Genomic DNA, 24,630 nt, shown 5'->3' on the forward strand with positions numbered 1-24,630 from the left:
TCTCCTAGAGAAAACACTTCTCTGCAAAACACTAGCCCCCAAAAGTCAATTCCACGCGGGCATGGTCCTTGGCTGTGATCGCTTGGGTTTCGAACCCACGGACGTGCATCCCCGGCCTGTTCTGGGGGACACAGCCTGGACGAGGCCTCTGCTCTCACGGAGATTAAGGATCTAGAAAAGGCTTCACCAAGCGAGAAGCGGACAAGGACCAACACCGTGGCTCACAGAACACAGCCAGGGACGAATCCCTCCAAACACCTGCTCCCTGGCACCCGGAAGTCCGAGCGCTGAGCCTAGAGCGGTCCCGGGCGAGGCCCCGTCTCATTGGACGATCCAGATCGGAAGGATCCAAACTAGTGAGAGGGGGGTGTTTAGGATGGACTGACCTAAAACTTGACAGAATTACAGAGTAGACATTTGAATAAGTAGAACAGTTCCTCCCCCCCAAAGAGTTAACGTCCATTGTCTTTTTTATAATTTACCTTTGAGTCTATACTGTCTCTTTAAGGAACTGGACTGGTCCGACCTCCAGGGAGCAGTAGAGCGCGGCCTGCCTAGAGAGGCCCCCTCGGGGGAGTCAGGGGGGCGTGGGAAAGTGTTCGCGGGGAAAGCTGGGACACGCTTGTCCTCCGCCACCATCTTGCTTTGCTTTAAGCCGGCACAGTGACTGTGGGTGAAAACCTTGAGGCGCCATGAAGCTGCTCTCCAGGGCCGGGTCCTTCTCGGTGAGCTCAGGCGGCCGGTTTCTGTGAAGGGCTTGGGTAGCCGTTCATCCAACAAGAAGATAGGGAGTTGGAAGGTGCTGGACCTGGTTTGCCTGGCCTGGGGACTCCGGTCTGCCCTTGAGGCGGACTCTGCCAGCGGTGTAGCTACCGACAGGCCCGGGCATCGGGAAGCCCTGCTGGTTTTGTGAGCAGAAGAGACCTGACTCCCGAAAGCCAGAGTCCCTTTCGAGGGCGTGAGGGCGGAGGTGAAGAGGACCCGGTTCGGGAGACGTCTGAAGGTCACTCCTGCACTTGGTGCCCGAGGAGGCTCCGGGGTCGGGGGGAGGCAGAGAGGCGGGCGCAGGCCTCGCCCCCCATCCTTAAACGGGGCGTCGGCACCCCCAACGGTTGAGGGGGCTTACAAATACAAGTCTAGTCGGTGAGCCCATTGCAGGTAGAGATTTGAGCATGACCCTTCTCAGAGAAGGATGGGAGGAGAGGGTTTTTTTTTTTCGTTTTTTGTTTTTTACGAAGCTGAGGAGTATTTGCATAGTGTTTACGGCTTAAATATTCTGAAATTTTCAGTGAGAGGTGATTTCCGTCCTACGCAACAACCGTGTCCGGGTCTGGAGATGCTTTGGTTTATTGCCACCTATGGGGAAGCTGCCCCTCTGGCATCTGGAGCCCAAGGGGATACTGCTAGGTATCTTATGATGCAAAGAGGTGGCCCCTGCAACAGAAAGTCATCCCGACCCATAGTGCCATAGGCTGTAGGTTTCCTGTGCCCCTGAATTGAAGTCCTGTGGATTATACAAACTGGGCAGTAACTGTTAACATGCTTGCTGGCAGGCCTAGACTGACCAGTGATTAATAATGCCTTGATGGCAGCCCAGTTATACTGGGGGGAGCAGGGGACCAAAATGACCTCTTCTATTCTTTTTTCTTCTACTCAGAGAACCTCAAAGATAACAGATAGCTGACAGTAAACTTGAAAGCAACGCTTTGCTTCCTGTTATAGCACTTCATTTTGTATCAGGATGCATGTGTTATACCTATTAAAGCAGTTAACAAGTACGTCACAATCTATTAGCATAATTCTTGGTTGATCTGAATGGGACAGATAAGCACACAGAACACGCGGTGTCACTGTTGAGGCACATTTCTGTAGAAGCCACCAAACTGACTTGGCACTGGGACTGAGGCTAATTTATAAACTGCTATCCCCCCTAGATCATAAAGTTTACTTTTTTTTTTTTTTTAAGATTTATTCCATTTTTATTACAAAGTCAGATATACTGAGAGGAGGAGAGACAGAGAGGAAGTGGAGCCGCCGGGATTAGAACCAGCGGCCATATGGGATCAAGGCAAGGACCTTAGCCACCAGGCCACGCTGCCGAGCCCATATAAAGTTTACTTTTAAGAAAGTTGAAGGCTCCAGTCAGGACTAGGCTTAACTCTTTTGCGTCCAGCATGTAAGTAGCGGGTGACAAAGCAAAGCGAATTATAAATTATAATTAAACAATACTGAGAGCGGATTAAAAATGGCAACCCGGTTGGTGTGGCGTACACGGAGGGGGGCGTTGTAGCCTCTGGGGTGTGAGGGGAGTTCCACCAGAAACTCCAGCTTAGGGTTGGATCTTGGGAATACCATGGGATTTTTTTTTTATATTTTGATTTTGTTGTTGTTGTTTGGACATGTATTTGCCCCATTTCCCTTTTCTCACACGTGGAGATTCAAAAATCCAGGGCCGGGTCCTTCTCGGTGAGCTCAGGCGGCTGGTTTCCGTGAAGGGCTTGGGTAGCCGTTCATCCAACAAGAAGATAGGGAGTTGGAAGGTGCTGGACCTGGTTTGCCTGGCCTGGGGACTCCGGTCTGCCCTTGAATCGTAGGACAAGGACTCCCTATATTCTGCCTCCCAGCAGACCTGGGCGTGGAAACATTTGGTGTTTTGTGGCAGCGAGGCCCACAAAAATCTTTACCAGTTATGTCCTCTTTAGCTGGAGCCTGAGGAAGGAGCTCCTGAAGCCCCTTTTCTGGTGTCGTGCTGGGCTTCGATCGCTGGTGTTTGTTTTCTTTCGGGCAGAATCTAGCCACATCTTCTCAACACACCTGTTCCATGTTGGTGTGCATCTCCCTTTGGAACTCATGGTTTGGGGGACAGCAGCTGACCTGTGTTTCTTCACTCAGCATCTGCAGCTAGTAACCTCACAAACCATAGTCGTCACCAGGGTGACTTCAATGCCACTGCCTATCGTTTGCCAACTAAGCGAAGTTATGCATTTTGAATCCATTGTCTGCCATGTAAGGGACTCATTTTGCACTTCCAGTAGAGGCATACTGTATATATTGAGAACCTACAGTGATAGAGTGACTGTTAACCACAGGGTGCTATAAACATTTTGTCAAAAAAAAAAAAAAAAAAAAAGTAGGCCCCTTGGTGGTGAATCTTGGTGTAGCACAGACCAGAATAAAGACAGAATGGAAATCATAGGCACTCGCAGGAAGATGATATACTTTGGAAGGTTGCTAAAATGTTTACAGAAATTAATTTCAGATGGAAAGAAAGCACTAAGAAAATGAGGTTTACTGGATAGTTACAGGAAACAATAAGCTAAACTCTTTATGGCAAGTGAACAAGAAATTTTCAAGCATCAAGTGCTAGGAAGAACTACTTGAAATGTTACCGATACAGTTAAAAGATCAAAGAAAAGGCAAGAATTTTTAAAAGAATATTTATTTTATTTGAAAGGCAGATTTACAGAGACAGGAAAGAGCGAATCTTCAATCTGTTGGTCCTTAAATGTCTGAAACAGCCAGAGCGGGACTGATGCAAAGCTGGGAGCCAGGAGTTTCTTCCAGTTGTCCCTCGTAGGTACAGGGACCTAAGCACTTGAGCCGTCCTCTGCTGCTTTCCCAGACGCTGGCAGGGAGCTGGGTGGGAGGTGAGGCAACCAGGACAGAAGCCAATGCCTGTGTGTGGGGTGTCAGCAACTCAGGTGGAGGATTAGCCCTATACATTGTTCGTGAAAAATGATCATAGAGAGCTCAGTGTTCTCTGTAAACCCCAAACACACTCAGGAGTTGCTTGTGTAAGCTGCTGGGTCAACAAGACAGTCAGCTAGGTTCTCCCAACAAGTGGTTACTGAGCTTTTTGCCCCTTGCTTCCTCTGAGGCTTGGCCACACTTAAGATGCCACGCTTTTATACAAGGCACTGTTTGTGAGTGGCCTGTGTGACAAGTCCCTTTTGTGTGTGTGTTTTGTTTGTTTTGCTTTTGTTTTTCAGAGATTTTATTCCCTCAAAGTTGCTCCCAAAGTGAAGGCATCGGCAGCCCCTGCAGGAGCGCCTCTGTCCCCCCAGGACCTCGAGGTCAGTCCCATAGGATGCTCACTGGAACCCAGACATCCTTCCTCTCCCTGTCATAGAAAGAAATTAATTACTTCTCGGCTTCATTTTGAATACAGTTCACCAAATTACCAAATGGCCTAGTGATTGCTTCCTTGGAAAACTATGCCCCTGCATCCAGAATCGGTTTGTTCATCAAAGCGGGCAGTAGATACGAGGACTCCAACAACCTTGGGACCTCTCATTTGCTGCGTCTCGCATCCAGTCTGGTAAGGCTCTTCACTGCCTCCATGTTGGGAAATGCTGTGCTTGCTTGGGCCCTCGGAGAAACTAAAAGCAGGGCTCCCGTGTGAATCTTCCTAAGCCACCATTACCAAATTGCCACAAACAAGATGGCATAAGCAAAGGAAGTTTATCCTCTCACAGGCTAGAAATCACAGAGGTGGCTAAGTCTAGTCCATGTATCCAAGTCAAGGGAAGATGTGAGCAGGGCTGTGCCCGCTCTGAGGGACCTGCGGCAGGATCCTTCCTCGCCTCTCCCTGGCTCCTTCAGCTTCCATTCTTCCATGGATCGCTTGGTCTCCACCCTTCTATCCTGCCCCCTTGCTGCTGCTAACATCCAGATTGCCCTCCTAGAAGGACACCAGTCATTCAGTGTGGGGCCCACCCTCCTCCAGAGGGGGCCTCATTTTAAATGCTTGCATCTACAGAGACCCCATTTACAAACAAAAAGACATTCACCAGTTCTGGGGGACGTGAAGTCTGTTGGGAGAACATTCAGCCCAGCAGAGTCCCTTCTATAAAATGGGAAGCTACAGGATATGTGCCATAGGGAAGCACTAAATCAGTGTCCACCTGGATATTGGTGGTTAGTGTCTTCACATAGGAAATCTCAGACTGTTAGAAGAGAAAATGAAAGAAAATTATTCATCTTTCCCTTCTAACAAGTCTGTCTCAGAATAAAAAGAAGAGTCAGGTTGAGTTTGATTGTAAAATTTTTAATTTTTGTACCAATATCAAAATTTTGCTTTTGCTCTTATACATATATATAATTCTTAAGTTAAATGGATCTACTTTTTAGTTATTTTTTTTTCTGGGACTGCTAATGATGATATAAAAGATTTTGCTGACTGTGTGCTGTTTAGCAAACTTGGCATTAAAAAACTACTAAGAAATCATTCCTTCTTTTTTTCAAGACTACAAAAGGAGCGTCATCTTTCAAGATAACCCGTGGGATTGAAGCAGTTGGCGGTACACTAAGGTTTGTTGAACAATAGGCAGCAGTGGCAGTGTCAGAGAATACGCCATTGTAGGAGAACTCTTGTCCATTGTCATGATGGCTGAGGACTTCCTAAGCACAACACAAGAGGGGAAAGACTAATGAACTTGACTATATCAAAATGTAAAACATTAGCACATAACTGGGAGTGACTATACAGCACACAAGAGGTTGGAATAAACCACAAAACAAGAAAGCACAGCTAAACAGGAAATCAACAAAGGGTAGGACAGCTTATTCTCAGAACAGGAAGCCAGAAACAGTGGACCCTCCCACAGGAGAATACACAAAATGTAAACCTCGCAATGTTTGAGTGACAGTTCCATGGTGCCGAGTGGCATTTGGCAGCCGTAACCACCAACTGTCTCCAGAACTTTTTTCGTCTTTCCCTACTGAAACTGGCAGCCCATTGAACAGTGACTCCCTATTCCCTGCCCGTCCTCACCGCTTTTCTGTTTTCAGTCCCAGCCTTTCCACTGCTGTGGGTGGGTGCCTCCCGTAAGTGGAATCATACAGTAGTTGTCCTTTTGTAGCTAATTTCTTTAACTTAAGGTTCTCAGTATTCATCCAGGTTGTAGCAGGGGTCAGAATTTCATAGATAGATTGATTGGCAATGACAAACGTTTTTAGTGTTAGTTAATGAATGGTTACATTTTTGTCAGATTAGCCTTTTTACTTTGGGGTAGTACTTCAGTAATAATTTTTTCCATGGGAATTGTTTGATTTAACAAAGCAGGCAAAGAAAAAAAAGCTTTTCCTTCTGGATAATTTACTGTACTTTGTTTCCAATTCAGTGTGACTGCAACAAGGGAAAACATGGCATACACTGTGGAATGCCTGCGAGATGATGTGTAAGTACCTGCCTGTATTTTAAAGAGTGGAAGCTGCTCAGTTTGTCTTTGTATTGCATCACCAAGACCTCTGACTTTGCTTCTAGATTTTTGTTTACAAACTTACGCACGTAACATTGTCTAAACCATAATACTGAGAGCATTCCAGTCATATAGAACCTTGAATGGGGTTTTAATTTTTTCTTTTTTGATTGAAAAGCAGATTTACAGAGAGAAGGAGAGACAAAGATCTTCCATCTACTGGTTTACTCTCTAAGTGGCAGCAACAGGCAGAGCTGAGCCAATCAGGAACCAGGATCCTCTTCTGGGTCTCCCATGCAGGTTGCGGGGTCCCAAGGCTTTGGGCCATCCTCGACTGCTTTCCCAAGCTACAAACAGGGAGCTGGATGGGAAGTAGAGCAGCCAGCACATGAACCAGTGCCTGTATAGGATCCTTGCATTGCAAGGCAAGGAGTTAGCCATTAGGCCGTCGCACCATGCCAGGTTTTTAATTTTGGATTTGGGTCGAGCGTGCAAGGTAATGAAGACTCAGTTACTCAGGAGGACTGCATCTGTGCCTGGCTTAGTCTGTTTCTGCTCCAGCTTCTTGCTCATGCACACCCTGCGAGACAACACGCAATGGCTCAGATAGTTGGGTCCCTGCTACCCACAGGGGTGGTACCAGTGAGTTCTGGTCTCCTGGGTTTGCCTGGCCCAGCCCTAGCTATTTTGTGGGCATATGAGATAGTAAAAACAATGGATGAAAAAACTCTTACCAGTCTTTCAAATTGGGGGAAGAAAAATTAGAGGCTGGTGCCATGGTGTAGCATACTAAGTACGCCTGCAGTGCTGGTATTCCATATAAGCGCCGGTTCAAGTCTCAGCTGCTTCACTTCTGACTCAGCGCCCTGCTAATGTACCTGGGAAATTAATGGAGGGTGGCCCAAATCCCTGGGCCACTGCACCCACATGGCAGACACTGAAGAAGCTCTTGGCTTCAGAACAACCCCACTCCAGCCTTAGTGGCCTCTGGAGAGTGAAGCAGCAAGTGGAAGATCTTTGTCTCTCCTTCTCTCCCTGAGTAACTCTGCCTTTCAAATGAAAGTAAATACTTTTTTTAAAAAGTTATTTTAAAGTGAAAATACTTGACTTGTAACTCTTGATGTCTTCTGTAGTGATATTCTAATGGAGTTCCTGCTCAATGTCACCACAGCACCAGAGTTCCGTCGCTGGGAAGTAGCTGCACTCCAGTCTCAGCTAAGGACTGACAAAGCTGTGGCTTTCCAGAATCCACAGACTCGTAAGTAACATTTTCATGTCACATTTACAGTTTCTACGAAATAGCTCCTCGTGTCCCTGTTTCCTGGAGGGGGAACCTGGCCTCGGCAGTGAGTCAAAATCTAATTCAGTGATTGGTCCAGTCACACAAAATAGGCTGGTGGCAGGACTGTAATTAGATTCAGACTTCCTAAACCCCAGACTTTAACAGCTTCCTTACAACAGGAGGCAGGTTAAAGGGAGCAGCATGTTTAGTTGGGTCCCAGCATGTAAAGGTTGAAGTTGCATGGCCCATCACAACAGTCTAGTGACTAAATCCTCACCTTGCAAGGTCCAGGATCCAGTAGGAGCGGCAGGTCATGTCTCGGCTGCTCCACTTCCCATCCAGCTCCCTGCTTGTGACCTAGGAAAGCAGCAGAGGGCGGCCAAAAGCCTTGGAACCCTGTACCCAGATGGGAGTCCGAGAAGGGGCTCCTAGCCTCTTGTTTTGGATTGTCAGCTCTAGCCACTTAGAGAGTGAACCAGCAGATGGAAGATCTGTCTCTCTGTCTCTCCTCTCTGTATATCTGCCTTTCCAATAGAAATAAATAAATGAAGTTGCTAGAAGTTAAATGATAATGAGTTTGAAATCCTCTTACTACTTGAATGTTATAAAATGATTAAATTTGTATAAGCTTGTGATTTTTCCAGGTTTTAAAAATGTTATTCTTGTCTTCACTTACATTATGTTTCAGTAACTGCTTCATTACTGATCTTACAGATGTCATTGAAAATTTGCATGCTGCAGCCTACCGGAATGCCTTGGCTAATTCCTTGTATTGTCCTGACTATAGGATTGGAAAAGTGACATCAGAAGAGGTACAGATAAAATCTATTCCATTTTAAAATGTGTTTGTTTTCACCTTAAATTCTGCATTTATCTCTCCTGGTTTAGGTTTGTTTGCTCATTTTTCTTTATCTCCAAAATATGGAACACTGAGTGTTAAATTTGACGGTGTGATGTATGCAAAAATCTTAATTCACTACTCCTACAACACACTGCGAAGAATTTGCTATTATCAACATTTGAAATAATATCTAACTCAGAAATGTAAAGTTTTGTTTTGTTTTGTTTTGTCTTTAAGATTTATATATTTTTATTGGAAAGTCAGATATACAGAGAGGAGGAGAGAGAGAGGAAGATCTTTCATCTGCTGATTCATTCCCAAAGTGGCTGCAGAGGGTGGAACTGAGTCAGTCCAAAACCAGGAGCTTCTTCCAGTTCTCCCACGTGTGTGGAGGGTCCCAAGGCTTTGGGCCGTCCTCGACTGCTTTCCCAGGCCACAAGCAGGGAATTGGATGGGAAGTGGTAGCCACTAACTTGCCACACTGGGCCCAAGACTTTTTTCTTATTTCTTATTTTCTTATTTCGATTATTAGAAAGACTGAATGACAGGGAGATACAGGAAAAGAGAGATCAGTGGATCTTTGGCTCTCTGGTTCATTACCTAAGTGGCCTTAATAGACCAAAAGTGTCTGCTTGCAGTCCCATGTGAGTTCCAGTTTGAGTCCCAGCTGCTCTGGTTGCAGTCCAGCTCCCTGCTGATGCACCTGAGAAAGCAGTAGAAGATGGCAGGAATATTCTGGCTTCTGCCACCAATGGGGAAGACCTGAGTAGAGCTCTATGCTCCTGGCTTCGGTCTGGCCCAGCCCTGTTGTAGCCACCTGGGGAGTTAATCAGCAGGTGTCTCTCTCTTTGTAACTCTGTCTTTCAAATAAATTAGTATTAGCTTTTAAAAAGAGAAATTGTTGATAAAATGCTTGGAGCAATGGCAATATCTATAGAAAAGCATCTATAAAAATAGAAAAGAACTTTCCAAGATATCTTTGTAAACTTCATAAATATAGACAACATTTATTTTAGAGCATAGATCCTTTGTTTTTCTTTTCTTTAAGATTTGCTTAATTTAATTTGAAAGGCAGAGTTAAATAGAGAGGGAAAGACAGATTCCATCTACCTGCTTGCTGCCCAAATGGCCGCAATGATCAGTGCTGGGCCAAAGCTGGAACCACAAGTTTCTCTAGGTCTCCCACATATGTCAGGAGGCCAAGGCTTTGGACCATCACTACTTTCCCAAGCTGTGAGCAGGGAGCTGGGTTGGAAGTGAAATATGACCCAAGTGCCCAAATCAGATGCTGGCACTGCAAGTAGAAGATTAGCTTGATTACCACTGTGCCAACCTCAGGGTATAGATCTCATAAAATGATTAAATGTTCAGTCTTCCTTCCTCAAGGGCCTTTCCAGCCTTCAAGACAAATGTTAGGGGCTTGTATTATGGCACAGCAGGTTAAGCTGCAGCCTGTGATGCTGGCATCCCATATTGGAGGACTGGTTCAAGTCCTGGCTTTCCTACTTCCAGTTTCCTCCCCTCTGATTGTGCCTGGGATGGCAGCAGCAGATGGCCCCAGTGCCCTCCAGCTCATGTGGAAGACACAGATGGAGTTCAAGGTTCCTCTTGGCTTCAGCCTGAACCACCCTAGCCATTGTGGCCTTTTGAAAGTGAACCGGAGAATGGAAGACTCTTGCTCTGTTTCTGTCTCTGTCCCTCCCATCATCATCTTAAAAATACACAAATAATATTTTTTTAGACCACAATTGACCGACCACAGGTAATTGAAACTTTATAAAGCAAAATCTTGGCTAAGGGGGACTCCCGTTATTTATGTTACATGCATATTTGTACTTACACATAGAAGGAATAAATTGAAGTTTTTAATGTGATTTCATAAAGAATCAATTTCCAACCTCCTGGAGGCAACATGAACTCTTACTGAAAAATGCATATCTCTGCCCTGCTTTTCTATATGAAATCTAAGGAAATAGCATAAATCAGTGATTTCTCAAATCCCACTGATTCTCAGCTCACCAGGTTGATTGGTTAATTGAGTAGTTGGCTGGGCTTAAGATTCTAAGATTCCACGTTAATCTACCCAATCCTTAAATGGACCAGTTGTACTGACATTTAATTAACAAACCATGTAATCCACTTATTTAAAGTTTGCAATTCATTGGTTTTCATTATATTCACAAAGTTGTGTAACCATGACCTCACTGAAGTTCTGGTTTTTTTCTGCAGAAATTTTCATAATAAAATCTCAGGGTAATAATTGACACTAATTGGTCCCTGATAGCTCATTATGGCAGCTTTTAAATTTAAATATTTCTTTCCTGCCAAACCCGCTTTTGCATTTGTATAATTCCTTATATTTAGTCCGGTATAATCTAACAAGTGTTTTTAACTTCCTCAGTTGCATCACTATGTTCAGAACCATTTCACAAGCGCCAGGATGGCTTTGGTTGGACTTGGTAAGTTGCAAGTCGTCAGCATGACAGTTGACTTCCTTAAACTGTGATGATGTGAATGTAGAATTGAACAGAATTTGAAACCTCAATGTTGTGTTTATGTCAGGCAATGCATGGTAGTATTTTCATTGTTGATTGTTTTAGAAAGCAGAATCCAGCATTTTGCTCTAAACAGAGAGGTCACACAAACTGTTTTGAGAAGTTTTAACAGAAACCTAACCACAGAACTTACAGTTCATAGGAAAAGTAAATTATGTGTGAGTATGTATGTATTGCTAGTTATCTATTTAATTTTTTAAATGGTCAACCTCACCTAGCAAGAAATTTTTAATCTGTGAGATGGACAGAAAATTGACATTCCCAATATTAATCAGGGTGTGGAGAAATCGGCAATTTCAAGATGTGTTGGTGGGAATATAAACTGTTAGAACATTTTTGGAGGTCTGTTTGAATATCCCACATTCTAAATATTTATACTCTTATACTGCGATTGTAAGAATTTGTCCCAGCCTATGGAATTGTACCATAAAATTAAAAATAAAATAGAAGAGAAAAAAATAAAAGAATTTGCCCTGTATGTTCAGGTTCACTAAATATTTATATAAGAATGTTGTTTGTAATATTTGTGTTTGTTTTGTAAGTAGTGGCCTGAGGTTAACTACATGCCTTGAAATTCACACATTTGTGGTATACAGTTCTGTGTTTTAATTCATTCAGATGCTTGTACAACCATTACCACACTCTAATCTCAGAAACTTGTCCTCAGCTCCTAAGAAACCACATAACCATGAGCGGCCATTTCTCATTCATCCCTTCCTCCTACTTCTGCATCCACTAATCTCCTCTCAGACTCTGTAGCTTTGACTGCTTCCAACATTTCATAGAAGTGAAATCCTACAGTAGGTGGTCTTGCCTCTTTTCCCTTAGCATAATTTTCTCACAGGCCTTTATATTGTGGCACGGATCAATGTTTCATTCCCCTTTATGACTGGAAAATATTCCATTATCATACTGTGTTTACCCACATACTGACATTTGGATCGCTTCTACCTTTGGCTATTATGAATATAAATATAGAACAATTCTTCCAGATACTTATCCAAAAGTAAAACCGCCAGAACATTGAATAACTTTTTGTTCAACCATGTAAGGAAATGCCAGAGTATTCTGCAAAGTAGTGAAAACACCATTTTCCACGCCTACTAGCAGTTGCACAAAGGTTCCAATTTTCACATCCCTACCACTACTTGGATAATCTCTGTTTCTGCTGTGGCCTCCTTCAAATGAAGTGGTCATTGTAGTTTTGATTTGCATCTCTATCGCAACAAATGACACTGAACAACTGTTTTTGTACTTTTTGGCATTAGTATCATTTATATATTTTTTAAGAGTTACTTAGTTTTTATTTGAACTGCAGAGTCAGAGAGGAGAGACAGAGATCTTACATCCCCTGGTTCACTCCCCAGACGGCTGCAGTAGCCAGAACAGGACAGTCTGAAGCCAGGAGCGAGGAGCCTCCTCCAGATCTTCCGTGTGGGCACAAGGACCCGATGACTTGAGCCATCCTCCGCTGCCTTCCAAGGCCACAAGCAGGGAGCAGCTAGAACTCAGACTGGATGCTGGCACTGCAGGCAAAAGCTTAGCATCCTACACCATGATGTCAGGCCCCGATTTATATAATTTCTTGAGAGAGACGTCTGCTGAAATCGTATGCCAATTTTTTTAGTTGGGTTGTTTGGGTTTTTAATTGTAAAGATTTTTATGTACTGATTTTTTAAATGTATTTCAGATACATGATTTTTCAAATATTTGATTCCATTCCGTAGTTTTCCCCCCACTTTGTTGATGGTGTTTCTTGATACACAGTATTGGTTGGAATGGGCATTTGTCCTGGAGATCAGAATCCAGTTGGTATGCCTGGATTTGATGCCAGTCTCAGCCCCTTGCTGCTGATTCCTTTTAGGGTAGGCCTGGAAAGTGAGGTTAACGGATGAATTGTGCCATGATAACTTGATTGCATCCCTGCCCCTCAGCTTCTGCCTGGCCTTGTCCTGGCCCTTCAGGGGGATGGGACAGTAAAAGAAAGCTGTTTCTGTCTCATCTCCCTCTTCCTCTCAAATTAATAAACAGTTGTACATTGTAGAATGGGGTTCTTTATAGCCATTTAACATTAGATATAGACCAATTACAGAGATAAAGATTATGAAAAATTATAGAAAGTAACAATAGAATGAAATTTATAAAAATAAAGAAGTGAGAATACTACTTGCTAGTATTAACTAATACTACTAGTGGTAACTGCCGAGAAAAATTCCAGATGAACAGTAATATAAATAATAAACAGTAGAGGCCAGCATTGTGGTTGTAGCACACTAAGCCTCCACTTGCAGTGCCTGCATGCCAGATGGGCACCAGTTCAATGACTGCTCCACTTCTGATCCAGCTCACTGGGAAAGCAGAGGAGGATTGCCCAAGTGTCCCTGCACCCACACAGACCCAGAAAAAGCTCAAAAAGCTCTTGGTTCCTGGCTTCGGGCTGGCCCAACCCTGGCTGTTGGGGGCATTTGGGGATTGAACCAGCAGATGGAAGATCTCTCTCCTTCTCTCTTCAACTCTACCTTTCAGATAAAAATAAATAAATAAAAGAAATCATTTTTTAAAAACTCTTAAAAGAATAGTATATGATAAATAGTAGGTAGCTGGGGGGTGGCATTATGGTAGGACAGCTCTTGTTTTCTTTACTATTTATTTCTGTGGTGTTTGTGTTCTACAGTCACATATCTCAAAAAAAGATGCTTACAGTGTGCTTTAGAAATTACAGATCTAGCTTTGTGTCTGTTTTTTGTTGGAACAGGTGTGAGTCATCCTGTGCTGAAGCAATATGCTGAACAGTTCCTCAATATGAGGGGTGGGCTTGGTTTGGCTGGTGCAAAGGCCAAATACAGAGGAGGTGAGTCTTTTGATCTTTTAATCTGTCAGATGGAAGGTAGAACAGTGTACTGAGGGGAATAGACCTGACTATTTACAAGTAGAAAAAATTATGTGGTTGAGTTTTCTGTGTTTTGTGCACACGATGGAGTAGGATGATCTTGGGAAAGCAGTGCGCCACAGAAAAGCTTCCTATTGAGGGGTTACTGCTGTGTCATGGGAATGCAACAATAAGGCCAGTAGTGACTAAGCCAGTTTCTTCTTCACTCTCACGTGGGCACAGGTGAAATCCGAGAACAGACTGGAGACAGCCTTGTCCATGCTGCTCTTGTAGCCGAAAGCGCTGCCGTGGGAAGTGCAGAAGCAAATGCATTCAGTGTCCTTCAGCACGTCCTCGGTGCCGGACCCCACGTCAAGAGGGGCAGCAACGCCACCAGCCTCCTCTACCAGGCCGTTGCCAAGGGGACTCACCAGCCATTTGATGTTAGTGAATGCCGTTGGTATCTCCATCTTTGTTGAAAAGGCCCAGGGTTTGTGAAGGAATCCTGGTCATCTGCTGTTGGTGTTAGTCTGCTCTTTAATTCTAAGATGAACACACCAGAAGTCTGTGCAGTTGACAAGACAGCCAGGTTTAATTCTAATACCTTATTGTGTCTTTCAGTTATTCTAATTTAGGAAGAGGAGTTGAATCCTAAGAAAGTCAGAAATTCACACTCCCGTTCCCTTTAAAGTATTAGACATTAGACTCGTCCTAGATTTTCTTCTGTCCTCTGTTTACATGAGTCCTGCCTGAATTTCACTCATTTGTATTTTCCAACTAAGTGGACAAAATGGACATCAAAAATACACAACTCTTCAATTTAAGGTTAAATTTTGAAAGCAATTATGACATTTGTTCATAATAGAAAGGAGAAAATGCCTTTTTGTGATAGTGGAGAAAGTTCTAAAGTTTTCAAAGTGATGGTGTTTAAGTCAGAAGAATATAAAATTTTGACAAAGTGTCACTTAGTGAGCATTGTTTGCCCATTGTAGTAGCCTATATGTCCTTCAGTTGTATGACTTTGGAAAGTAACCGATGCAGGTACGCATTAGCCCTAACTGAAGATGTTGCTTGGGACACCTGCATGTAGGGTCACAGTGTCTGGGTTCCACTCTTGATTCCTACTTCTTGCTAATTACACCCTGGAAGGCCACAGGTGATGGTTCAAGTGCACGGGTCCCTGTCCCCTGTATGGATACCTAGAATAGGTTCCTAGCTCCTGTCTTTAGCCTGAAGTGACCCAAGCATTTGGGGAATGAACCAGCAGATGGAAGCTATCTCTGTTTCTCTCTTTCCCTCTCAAATAAATAGGCAACAAGTGTAATAAATTGTGGGCCTGGGCATTGCTCATAATTTAACTATAGTACATTTGAATTTTAATCCCTGTGTTTAGAACTTAAAGTAATAGATTTTGTTTTGAGAAGCAGATCAGGAAGAGGAGAGAGAGAGAGAGAGCTCACCTGCTGATTCACTCAGCAAATGCCTGCAGCTGCTTAGACTGGACCACGCCAAGTTTAGTGCCTGGGCCCCCAGTCCAGCTGGCTCTCCCATTTGGGTGGCAGGGACCCACATGCCTGAGCCATCAGTGCTGCTGCCAGGGTGTGCATGTGCAGAAAGCTCAGTCAGGAGCCTGAGCCACGGAGTCTCATTCCGATGCACTTGGCTAGATGTCCATCCCCTGAATGATAAAGATCAGACTTTTGCCATTTGATTTCCCAACTGTAATGTACAACATGGGCATTCTCAAACTGCCAAGGAAATCTTGAAGCACTTACAAGATGCCAAACCCTTCGAATCTTTGGAACAGTCGTAAGAGTGTCTAGACCTCAGTTCAAAAGACTTAATTTAATCCTGAAGTGACTTTCGCGGCTGCCTTCTTAATTGCCTCCAGATTCTCTTGGCTCATACTTTATGTTTCACTATTTAATATTACTAATGATTCTGTGTGGCTGGAGCTGAATCCTAATCCAGTGACCTAATTTAATAAATGTTCTAATTCAGTGTCTGGTCAGAAATAAAGATGTGAATAAGACAATCCCATAATTAAACTTAGAGTAATTGACTTGCATTTCTTCCTATAATTCGCATGACTGAACCAGTCGATGGTTTTCATGCTTTAATGTGCTTAAAAATCACCTGAAACAAGATAGTGAACAATCCATTGCAGAATATGAAAGTGTGGTTTTAATAACAACCAAGGTGACTTTTGTATTAGTGGCTCACTAAATACTGCCAAAGGTGCAGTGCTCAGGATACTGTTTAGGGTGTGTGACTCCCACAGAGCAGGATGCCCAACGGCAGCTTCCTGTACACGCTAGAAGGAAGCCAGTAATGGCGCAAGAGCTTCCCTCGGTCTCTGCTATCCACATGAGAGACCAGGAGTTCAAGCCTCCTGGCTTCAACCTGCTGTTGCAAGCATTTGGGGATTAAGACAATAAATGTAAGACCTCTTCTCCCCACCTTTCAGATAATAGTAAAAATAAATAAATATTTTTAATTTTTATGAAAAGATTAAAAAACACTACGAAGCTCTATTCCAGGCAGAGAGCTTTGCCTTATGGATAAATCTACGTGGGTTACAAATAGCAGTGTCCCTGGATTGAGAGGCTGAAGTGGCTGCCTTGGACATCTGGGTAACAGTTAATATTTGGAAAGTCATGTTTGCAAAAGAAGGTTAGGAAACGCCCAGCAAAAAGGAAAGTGTTCAGTCATTTGAGGAAGATTTAAGTGGGGGAAAGAAAACCAGCTGAAACCATCGTAGTTCTGAGAGAGAACTCTAGCTAGAGCACTGAGGTCCTGGAGAGAACTGGATAGGGGAAGTGCTAATGGGGAGTGTTTTGCTAATACTAAAAAGACACAAGTTTTTATTGGGCAGAATGACCCACACTAAAATAATTCTGTTGTATTTCAGGTTTCCGCTTTCCATGCCAGTTACTCGGATTCTGGACTCTTCGGGATTTATACCGTCTCCCAGGCAGCCGCTGCCGGAGATGTAAGTTACAAACTCACCAACTTCATAAGTGGTTTTTTTTTTTTTTTTCTCCTCCACCACTAGCATATTTTTAGTTAAAATATGGAATAATTGAACATCATACTTTATCAGAACTCTGTGTAGTGTTATCATTGAAGTGGATTGCTGTGGGAAAAGTTTTTAAATACATACTGATGCTTCCAGGAAAAAGGGAGAAATGCTTGGTATTTGGTTCCCTTTGGACAAGTGGTATTGATTTGGCTCTGTGACACCTAAGTTGAGAACTCAGGAGAGTTCAAGGACAAAATGTATGTGAGTTTTCAGTATTGAAGTTGTGTTAAACTCGAGCTTATGTACACATGATATAGGAGAAGAAAACTGAAGCTCAAATTCTTGGAAATACCACAGTTTAAGAAACAAGCAAATGAGGAAAATGGCTAAGAAATCAGGAAGCAACAAAAGAGAAAGTGATATAAAGAGAATGAAGAGTGCCATATTGGTCCACTGTAGATTAACTTAACATCTCTTACCCCAGAGGGGCCTGTCCCTTAGCAAAGTAGAGCATCACTGGTGACTTGGCGGGTTTCAACGCCAGAGCTAAAAGTTGTCATTGGAGCACATGTGGGAGTTTCTTAAGCTGTTTTAGTTTTACTTGCTCAGCAGAAACAGGGAGAAGCAGAGAGATCCTCCATCTGCTGAATACTTCCCAGATGCTGGCAACAGCCCAGGCTAGGCCAGGCTGAAGCCAAGAGCTAGAAGCTCCATGCAAGTCTCCTCCCAGGTGGGTGCAGGAACCCGGGTTCCTGGGCCGTCATCCACTGCACCCCATCGCATTACCAGGAAAGTGGATCAGAAGCACAAAGTAGCTGACCCTTAAACCAAGCATTCTGATAAGATCTGTGGAGAGCCCAAGCAGCAGCTTAACTCACTACACCACAACACCCGTTCCCACCCAGTCAGAGAAAGGAAACAGCAGTGTTGGAAGCAGGATGCCAGGAAGATGAGAAATAGACCCCTCCTTGGTGAGGTAGGGAGCTAAGTCAGTTTTGAGAATGGGAAAAGGGTCATTTCTCAGCCTTTTAGCAATGATCTACTGGAGAATGAGAAAAGCTAGAAAGTTTAAAACAAGTAATAAGATTTGGGCAGTCGAATGGCTGGATATACCTATAATGGGCAGCAAGAGCAGTACAGATGTCTCCCTGTCATGAGTGGCCACAAATTCATAGTACAGTCAGAACTGTGGGATGATTTTCCTCAGTAGTATTCACCTACATAGTGGAGAAACTGGGGCGACAGGCCATGGGCTTATCATGTGCCATAGCCCAGCCCTCGCGGTTGCAACATACAGGGAATGAACCAGCAGAGGGAAAGTTGGCATCTGTCTCTGCCACCCTCCTTTCTGTAATTCTTACCTTTCAAGTAGATCACAAGGGAGTTGGGAACACTGGATTGAAGGGGTAATTTATGAATGTAGACCAGGTTGAAAAGGGGAACGAGGGCCTGACTGAGAGAACAAGACACACCAAGGTACCTGAAGGTCAGGTGAAGTGTAAGGACAGCCTGACTGATGCCCGAGGCTAGGACTCTTGGAATTAGGCTACATTCCCATCTGGGGTGTGGCTGTGGAAGTAGCCAGTGCTGTGGCTCCCAGGCTCAGGCAGACATATAGAGTCACGGGATGTGCCTCCCAGCCAGCTCTTAGTAGCCTAACACTGAGTTGGGCCGAGCCTTCTCTCTCCTTTCTGTACTTCACACTCCTCAGAGACCAAACGAAACTGCAGAAACATTCATTCTCTCTCTCTTTTTTCAGATTTATTTTTGGGCCTGATGCAATAGCATAGTGGTTAAGGTCCTCACCTTGAACGTGCCAGGATCCCATATGGGCACCGGTTCTAATCCCAGCAGCCCCACTTCCCATCCAGCTCCCTGCTTGTGGCCTGGAAAAGCAGTCGAGGACGGCCTGGTGCCTTGGGACCCTGCACCCGTGGGAGACCGGAAGAGGCTCCTGGCTTCGGATTGGCTCAGCTCCAGCTGTTGTGGCCACTTGGGCAGTGAATCATCGGACAGAAGATCTTCCTCTGTCTCTCCTCCTCTCTGTATATCTGCCTTTCCAGTAAAAATAAATAAATCTTTAAAAAAATAATAAATTTATTTTTATTGGAAAGGCAGATATACAGAGAGGAAGATCCATCCATTAATTCATTCCCAAGCAGCCACAGCAGCAGGAGCTGAGCCAGTCTGAAGCCAGGAGCCCAGAGCCTTTTCAGGATCTCCCATGCAGGTGCAGGATCTCAAGGCTGTGGACCATTCTTGACTGCTTTCCTAGTCCACAAGCCGGGAGCTGGATGGGAAGCAGGACCACCTAGATTAGAACCAGGGCCCATATGGGATCCCTGTGCATGCAAGGTGAACCACTAGGCTACTGTACCGGGCCCAACATTCTCTTTTAAAGTTAGTTTTTCAGAATTTCATGTGGTAATGACAGCCAAGGGAAATGAATGTCCTATGATTTTGTGATAAGAGGAAATAGGTAGCAGAGCCAGAATGGTGGCAGCATTGGAATGGAGAAAATCTTTTTAATTGGGGAAGCAGAGAAAGAGAACTCCCATTTGCTGGTTCATTCCCCAAACGCCTGTGCAAAGCTGGGAGCCAGTAACTCGGTGTAGGCCTCCCAGGGTCGGGGGCAGGAGCCCAGTCCCTTGGCCATCACCTGCTGCCTGGTAGGCCTGCATTCACAGACATGAGCATCTTGGTAGGTAACATCTTCGCCAGAGGCAGAGAATGGCACTGTGAGAGGCTGGAGAGACTTTAGAGGGGCTTGCTCTTTATGGGTGATGAGAAGTTCAAGTGCTTGCTTCTGCTAAAGCAAGAGCATCCTTTTGTGTCCCTCTTCCGTGCTACACCACTGCACTCTTGCCTGCTTGGATTGCACAAGGGGCACCATCAGCTGCTTTATGGAATGCAAGAGTGAGGATCACAGAGAAGCCACAGAGTTTCCAATGGACACTGTACCGTTTCTCTGGAACTAACCTTTCCTCTTGTGTTTCTGCCTCAGTGGAGGGTCATCTGAAGGTCACAGGAGATTGACCAAAGATGGTTGACTGGGGCTTGTCTGTCCTAGGTTATCAAGGCTGCCTACAATCAAGTAAAAACAGTTGCTCAAGGAAACCTCTCCAGTGCGGATGTCCAGGCTGCCAAGTAAGTTTGAGTACTAACTACATTTTCTATTTTAGTGACTTTATACTTGTATTTTTTTTTTTCTAAATAAAGGGAAAAAGAAACACACCTCTGTTCCATCACCTAGAAATATAATCAGTAACATTTTGCCTACTTTCTTGACCATTTTGTTTTTAATTTGAAAGGCAGTTAACAGAGAGATGGAGAGGAAGAAAGATAACTTCCATCCTCTCTTTCCAAATGGCTGCAGTGGGTCAAGCTGGGTCAGGCTGAAACCAGGAGCCCGGAGCACTGTCCAAATCTCCCACGTGGCTGGCAGAGGAACAAGCACTTGGATCATCTTCCATTGCTTTCCCAGGCCCGTTAGCAGAGAGCTAGATTGACAGCAAGCAGCCAAGACTGAAACCAACACTCTAACATGAGATGCAAGTCATTGTGGTTTTAGTTTGTTTTTATTTCTTTTTATTGGAAAGGCAGATTTACAGAGAGGAGGAGACAGAAAGATCTTCCATCCACTGATTTATTCTCCCCAAGTGGCCGCAATGGCCAGAGCTGATCTGATCTGAAGCCAGGAGCTACGAGCTTCTGGGTCTCCCACACGTGTCCAGGATCCTAAGACCTTGAGACATCCTCCACCGCTTTCCCAGGCCATAAGCAGGGAGCTGGGTGGGAATTGGAGCATCTGGGACACAAACTGGTCCCCATATGAGATCCCAGTGTGTGCAAGATAAAGACTTTAACCACGAGGCTATTGCGCCAGGCTTGCAAGCAGTCATTTAACTTGGAAAATCTACATTTCGAAAGTATAAATTACCAAAAATATCTTTGAACTTTATATTAATTTCTTGGTATAGATGCCTGACTAGATCAGCAGCTATAAACATGGTAACAAAGGCTTCATGTTAAAATGTGTGTATAATGGAGTTTTTTGATAGCACATAAACTCTGACCTGTGCCAGTTTAAATATTGTATACATGGAACTAAGTGTCAATAGAGTAAAACAAAGCATGATGAGGATAAATTGAAAGAATGGATTTACTTATGAAAAATCTAAATTTCAAAGCTAGTCTAAGAACTATGATAGGACAATGTATAGAAAATGGAATTTGTGTTAATGTCAAAGGGGGGTTTTTGTTTTGTTTTTTTGTGGGGGGTGTGTGTGTGTGTGTGTGTGTGTGCGCGCGCCATTTTGATGGCAGTGTTACTTTTTCTTCTAAGGTCCTTGGTCTGTATATAGAGAAAGAGAAAATGAGCTGCCACTGCTGGAGAAAAAGCTGTTACAGCTTGGTCAGGAAATGAAACTTTTAATTAAGTTGGAAATAGGGTAAAGGGGCTGCATGAAGTTGTAGTCATGCTTAAATGTTCGTGTGGGTGTAGAATGCAAAAGGATGACAGTTTAATATTCCTTATTTTATCTGTTAAGTAAACTTACTGAATACTGTATTTATAAGCATTAATAGCAAAATTGTGGCGGAACTGTGACTTGGTTCTTGTTTTATTTGAAATTGATGTTTTGGGGTCCTTGTTAGGTTTTTTTTTGTTGTGGTGGTGGTTTTTTGTTTTTGTTTTAATTTATTTGAAAGGCAAATTGGCACAGAGATCTTTCGTCCTCTGGTTCAGTGCCCAAGTGGCCCCAGCAGCTGGGCTTGTGCCAGGCTGAAGCTAGGAGCCGTGTGCTTCATCCAACTCCCCCACGGGCAGCAGGAGCTCACGTGCTTGGACTATGGAGCACACCCGTATGGGATCCCAGTGTCTCAGGCAGCAGCTTAACACATTATGCAAGAACACCATCTTCATCTTGGGGTTTATAAGACCTGTACTGTCCTCCCCTAGCTGCCCTGTCCATTGTGCCCACTCCCGTTGAGTCAGGTAAGTCCCAGGGGAGAAGTAGTGCCTAGAAAAATGTGTAATCGGCACACACATGCTGCTCTAAGTGGCCAGTGCCTTAGGAGGCAACCTAGCAGCCCCACACTGGGTAAAGCTACTGCTGGCAGCACCATAAGCCCTTATAGGTGCCAGTTCAAATTCTGGCTTTGCCGCGTCCTATCCAGCTCCCTGCTAGTGTGCCTGGAAAAGCAGTGGAGGATGACCTAAGTCGTTGGGTCCCTGAACCCATATGAGAGAATGGGAAGAAGTTCCTGGCTTCCGACCAGCCCACCTCTGGCTTGTTGCAGCCATTTGAGGAGTAAACCAGAAAATGGAAGATCCCTCTATCTCTATAACTCTGCCTTTCAAATACATAAATCAGGGCCCGGCAGCGTGGCCTAGCGGCTAAAGTCCTCGCCTTGAACGCGCTGGGATCCCATATGGATGCCGGTTCTAATCCCGGCAGCTCCACTTCCCATCCAGCTCCCTGCTTGTGGCCTGGGAAAGCAGTCGAGGACGGCCCAAGGATTTGGGACACTGCACCCGTGTTGGAGCCCAGGAGGAGGTTCAGGAGGTTCCTGCTTCCCGACTTCGGATCTGCATAGCGCTGGCTGTTGCAGTCACTTGGGGAGTGAATCACCAGACGGAAGACCTTCCTGTCTGTCTCTCCTCCTCTATGTATATCTGACTTTGCATAATAATAAATAAATCTTTAAAAAAAATACATAAATCAAAAAACTTAGACTGACTCCAGCTTCCTGCTAATTCAGACCCTGGGAGGCATTAGTGATGGCTCAGGTGATTGAGTCCCAGCCTTTGAGGGGTAGCTGCTCTCTAACAAAAAATTTTGAATGTTTCACATTAAAATAGTTTTACCTGGTTCTGAATTCTAATCCATAATCAGAATGCAGTCTGTTGAAGTTTAATTATAGTTTTGTATTGATACTTTCCAAATAATAATATAAGAAAACATAGGTAGGACTGGTGCTGTGACTTAGCTAGTAAAGCTGCTACCTGCAGCACTGGCTTCCCTTACGGGCACTGGTTTGAGTCCCAGCTGCTCCACTTCCAATCCAGCTCCCTATTAACACACCTGGGGAAGCAACAGGACATGGTCCAGGTGTTTCCCTTGCACCCTCGTGGGAGATCCCGGAGACACTTCTGGCTCCATGCTTCCTGCTTTTCCCTAATCTCTCTTAAAATATATATAATATAAGTAAGAAAATATTTGGTGAGGAAATAGAATGGAGACCTTTAACACTGTAAGCTGTTAATTTGCTTATTTACCAAGAACTTGGTGAAGAGTTCTAGGACAAACTTCAAAGCTGCCTTGCTGTACAGAACTGACTGCTGCCTCTCTGTGGACAGGAACAAGCTGAAAGCTGGCTACCTCATGTCCGTGGAGTCTTCAGAGGGCTTGCTGGATGAAGTTGGGTCCCAGGCTCTGGTTGCTGGCTCTTACACGCCACCATCCACAATCCTTCAGCAGATTGACTCCGTGGCTGACGCTGATATCATAAATGTAAGTGAATGACAACCTGAGCTTCAGCAGCGGAGGTCTTCCCTTCATGATCTCTCAGCACAGGGCCACCTTAGAATAATGGGGGTGGGCAGGAGAAAGAAGATGCTCTGAGATACCTAGCCTCACCCGGCCTCTTCATCTTATATACTGTCAGTCTGGGAGTCCCACCCATTAAAACACAGCCAGCCTGCCATAATGTGCACCCACCCTGTGATATAAAACTACTAGGATATAGAGTTTGACTTTAACAGTGTATTTTGATTGACTAATTGCCATTGTGTTACGAGAACAAAAAACCAGGCCTGCCTGAAACTGTGGCACAGTGTCTGTGTGGGCCTGCCTGTCCCTGTAGCAGGAGCACCTCCGCTGCAGTTCAGAGAGCCACATCTGGAATGCACCATTCCGAGGAACAGCTGAGCCTTCCTCTCACATCCCACAGAACAAAACACTAGCCAGCTCTAGCCAGCTCACAGGAGGCTGTTGTGGAATCACTAATTCGAGCTGATTTTCTTTTTGTTTATTTAAAGGCTGCAAAGAAGTTTGTTTCTGGCAAGAAATCGATGGCAGCAAGTGGAAACTTGGGTCATACACCATTTGTGGATGAGTTATAATATGGAACCTCAAAGCTGAACATTTTTCCCAGCCCAGGCCAGAGAAAACATCAAAGTTAAAAGTCTCTAATAAAATGTTTATCTTTGCATGAATGCTGGTAATTATTCCCAGCTGACTTAGTCAATAAAACATCCTACTTCTATGTTTTCCTGCATTTCTCATAATCAAGTACTTATTACATGATGAGATCTTTTAAATGAATGAAACAGGAATGTAATCAGAGTGTAAAATTAGAGTAAAGGTTAAGTGGCCATCAAGGTAAGAATTTCTAGATCATTATTGGTGGTGGTGTGTTTTTTGGTTTTTTGTTTGTTTTGTGTGTGTGCGTTTGTTTTTGTTGCTTTTATCTTTTAGAAAAAGTTGAAATTTTGACATTTAGGGTGAGAGCATTTAAGTGGTCTGGTTCCCTTTTTACCCTTTTTGCAAGATTATTTCTGAGAAGAGAGATTTCCTGTAAGTCATATGCTGTTATTCCCATTATTTTGTTTTATGCATCTTATTTACTTATCTTCATTTTCTCTCCTAACTCTTAACTCTCCCTCATCTGTTTCAATCCTGTTTCTTGCAAATAATCAACATGAAGTCGAAGTAGGGCTGGAAGGGGGAGAGAATGGATTCTACTGTGAACCACTAGCCAAAAAATGTATTTTTTTTCCCCAGTAGGACACTTGAAGCTGAAAGGGGGGGAGAAAGGGTATTTACCCATAAAAAGTGAAGTTTTCTGCCATGCTCAG

General features: G+C 44.1%; 1 protein-coding gene across 1 annotated transcript; it reads left to right on the plus strand.

Moving 5' to 3' along the window:
• Positions 1–569: 569 nt before the first annotated feature.
• On the plus strand, positions 570–24,042 carry LOC101526896 (cytochrome b-c1 complex subunit 2, mitochondrial). Its single transcript, XM_058680728.1, has 14 exons — positions 570–725; positions 3,990–4,073; positions 4,169–4,318; positions 5,246–5,310; positions 6,123–6,179; positions 7,334–7,458; positions 8,197–8,294; positions 10,725–10,782; positions 13,634–13,729; positions 13,991–14,190; positions 16,659–16,739; positions 19,840–19,916; positions 23,131–23,284; positions 23,812–24,042. The coding sequence occupies exons 1-14, from the start codon at positions 693–695 to the stop codon at positions 23,893–23,895; spliced, it is 1,362 nt and encodes a 453-aa protein (XP_058536711.1). The 5' UTR covers positions 570–692; the 3' UTR covers positions 23,896–24,042.
• Positions 24,043–24,630: the final 588 nt, after the last annotated feature.

The sequence above is a fragment of the Ochotona princeps genome, chromosome 24 (genome assembly GCF_030435755.1).
Source record: "Ochotona princeps isolate mOchPri1 chromosome 24, mOchPri1.hap1, whole genome shotgun sequence".
Lineage (NCBI taxonomy): Eukaryota > Metazoa > Chordata > Mammalia > Lagomorpha > Ochotonidae > Ochotona > Ochotona princeps.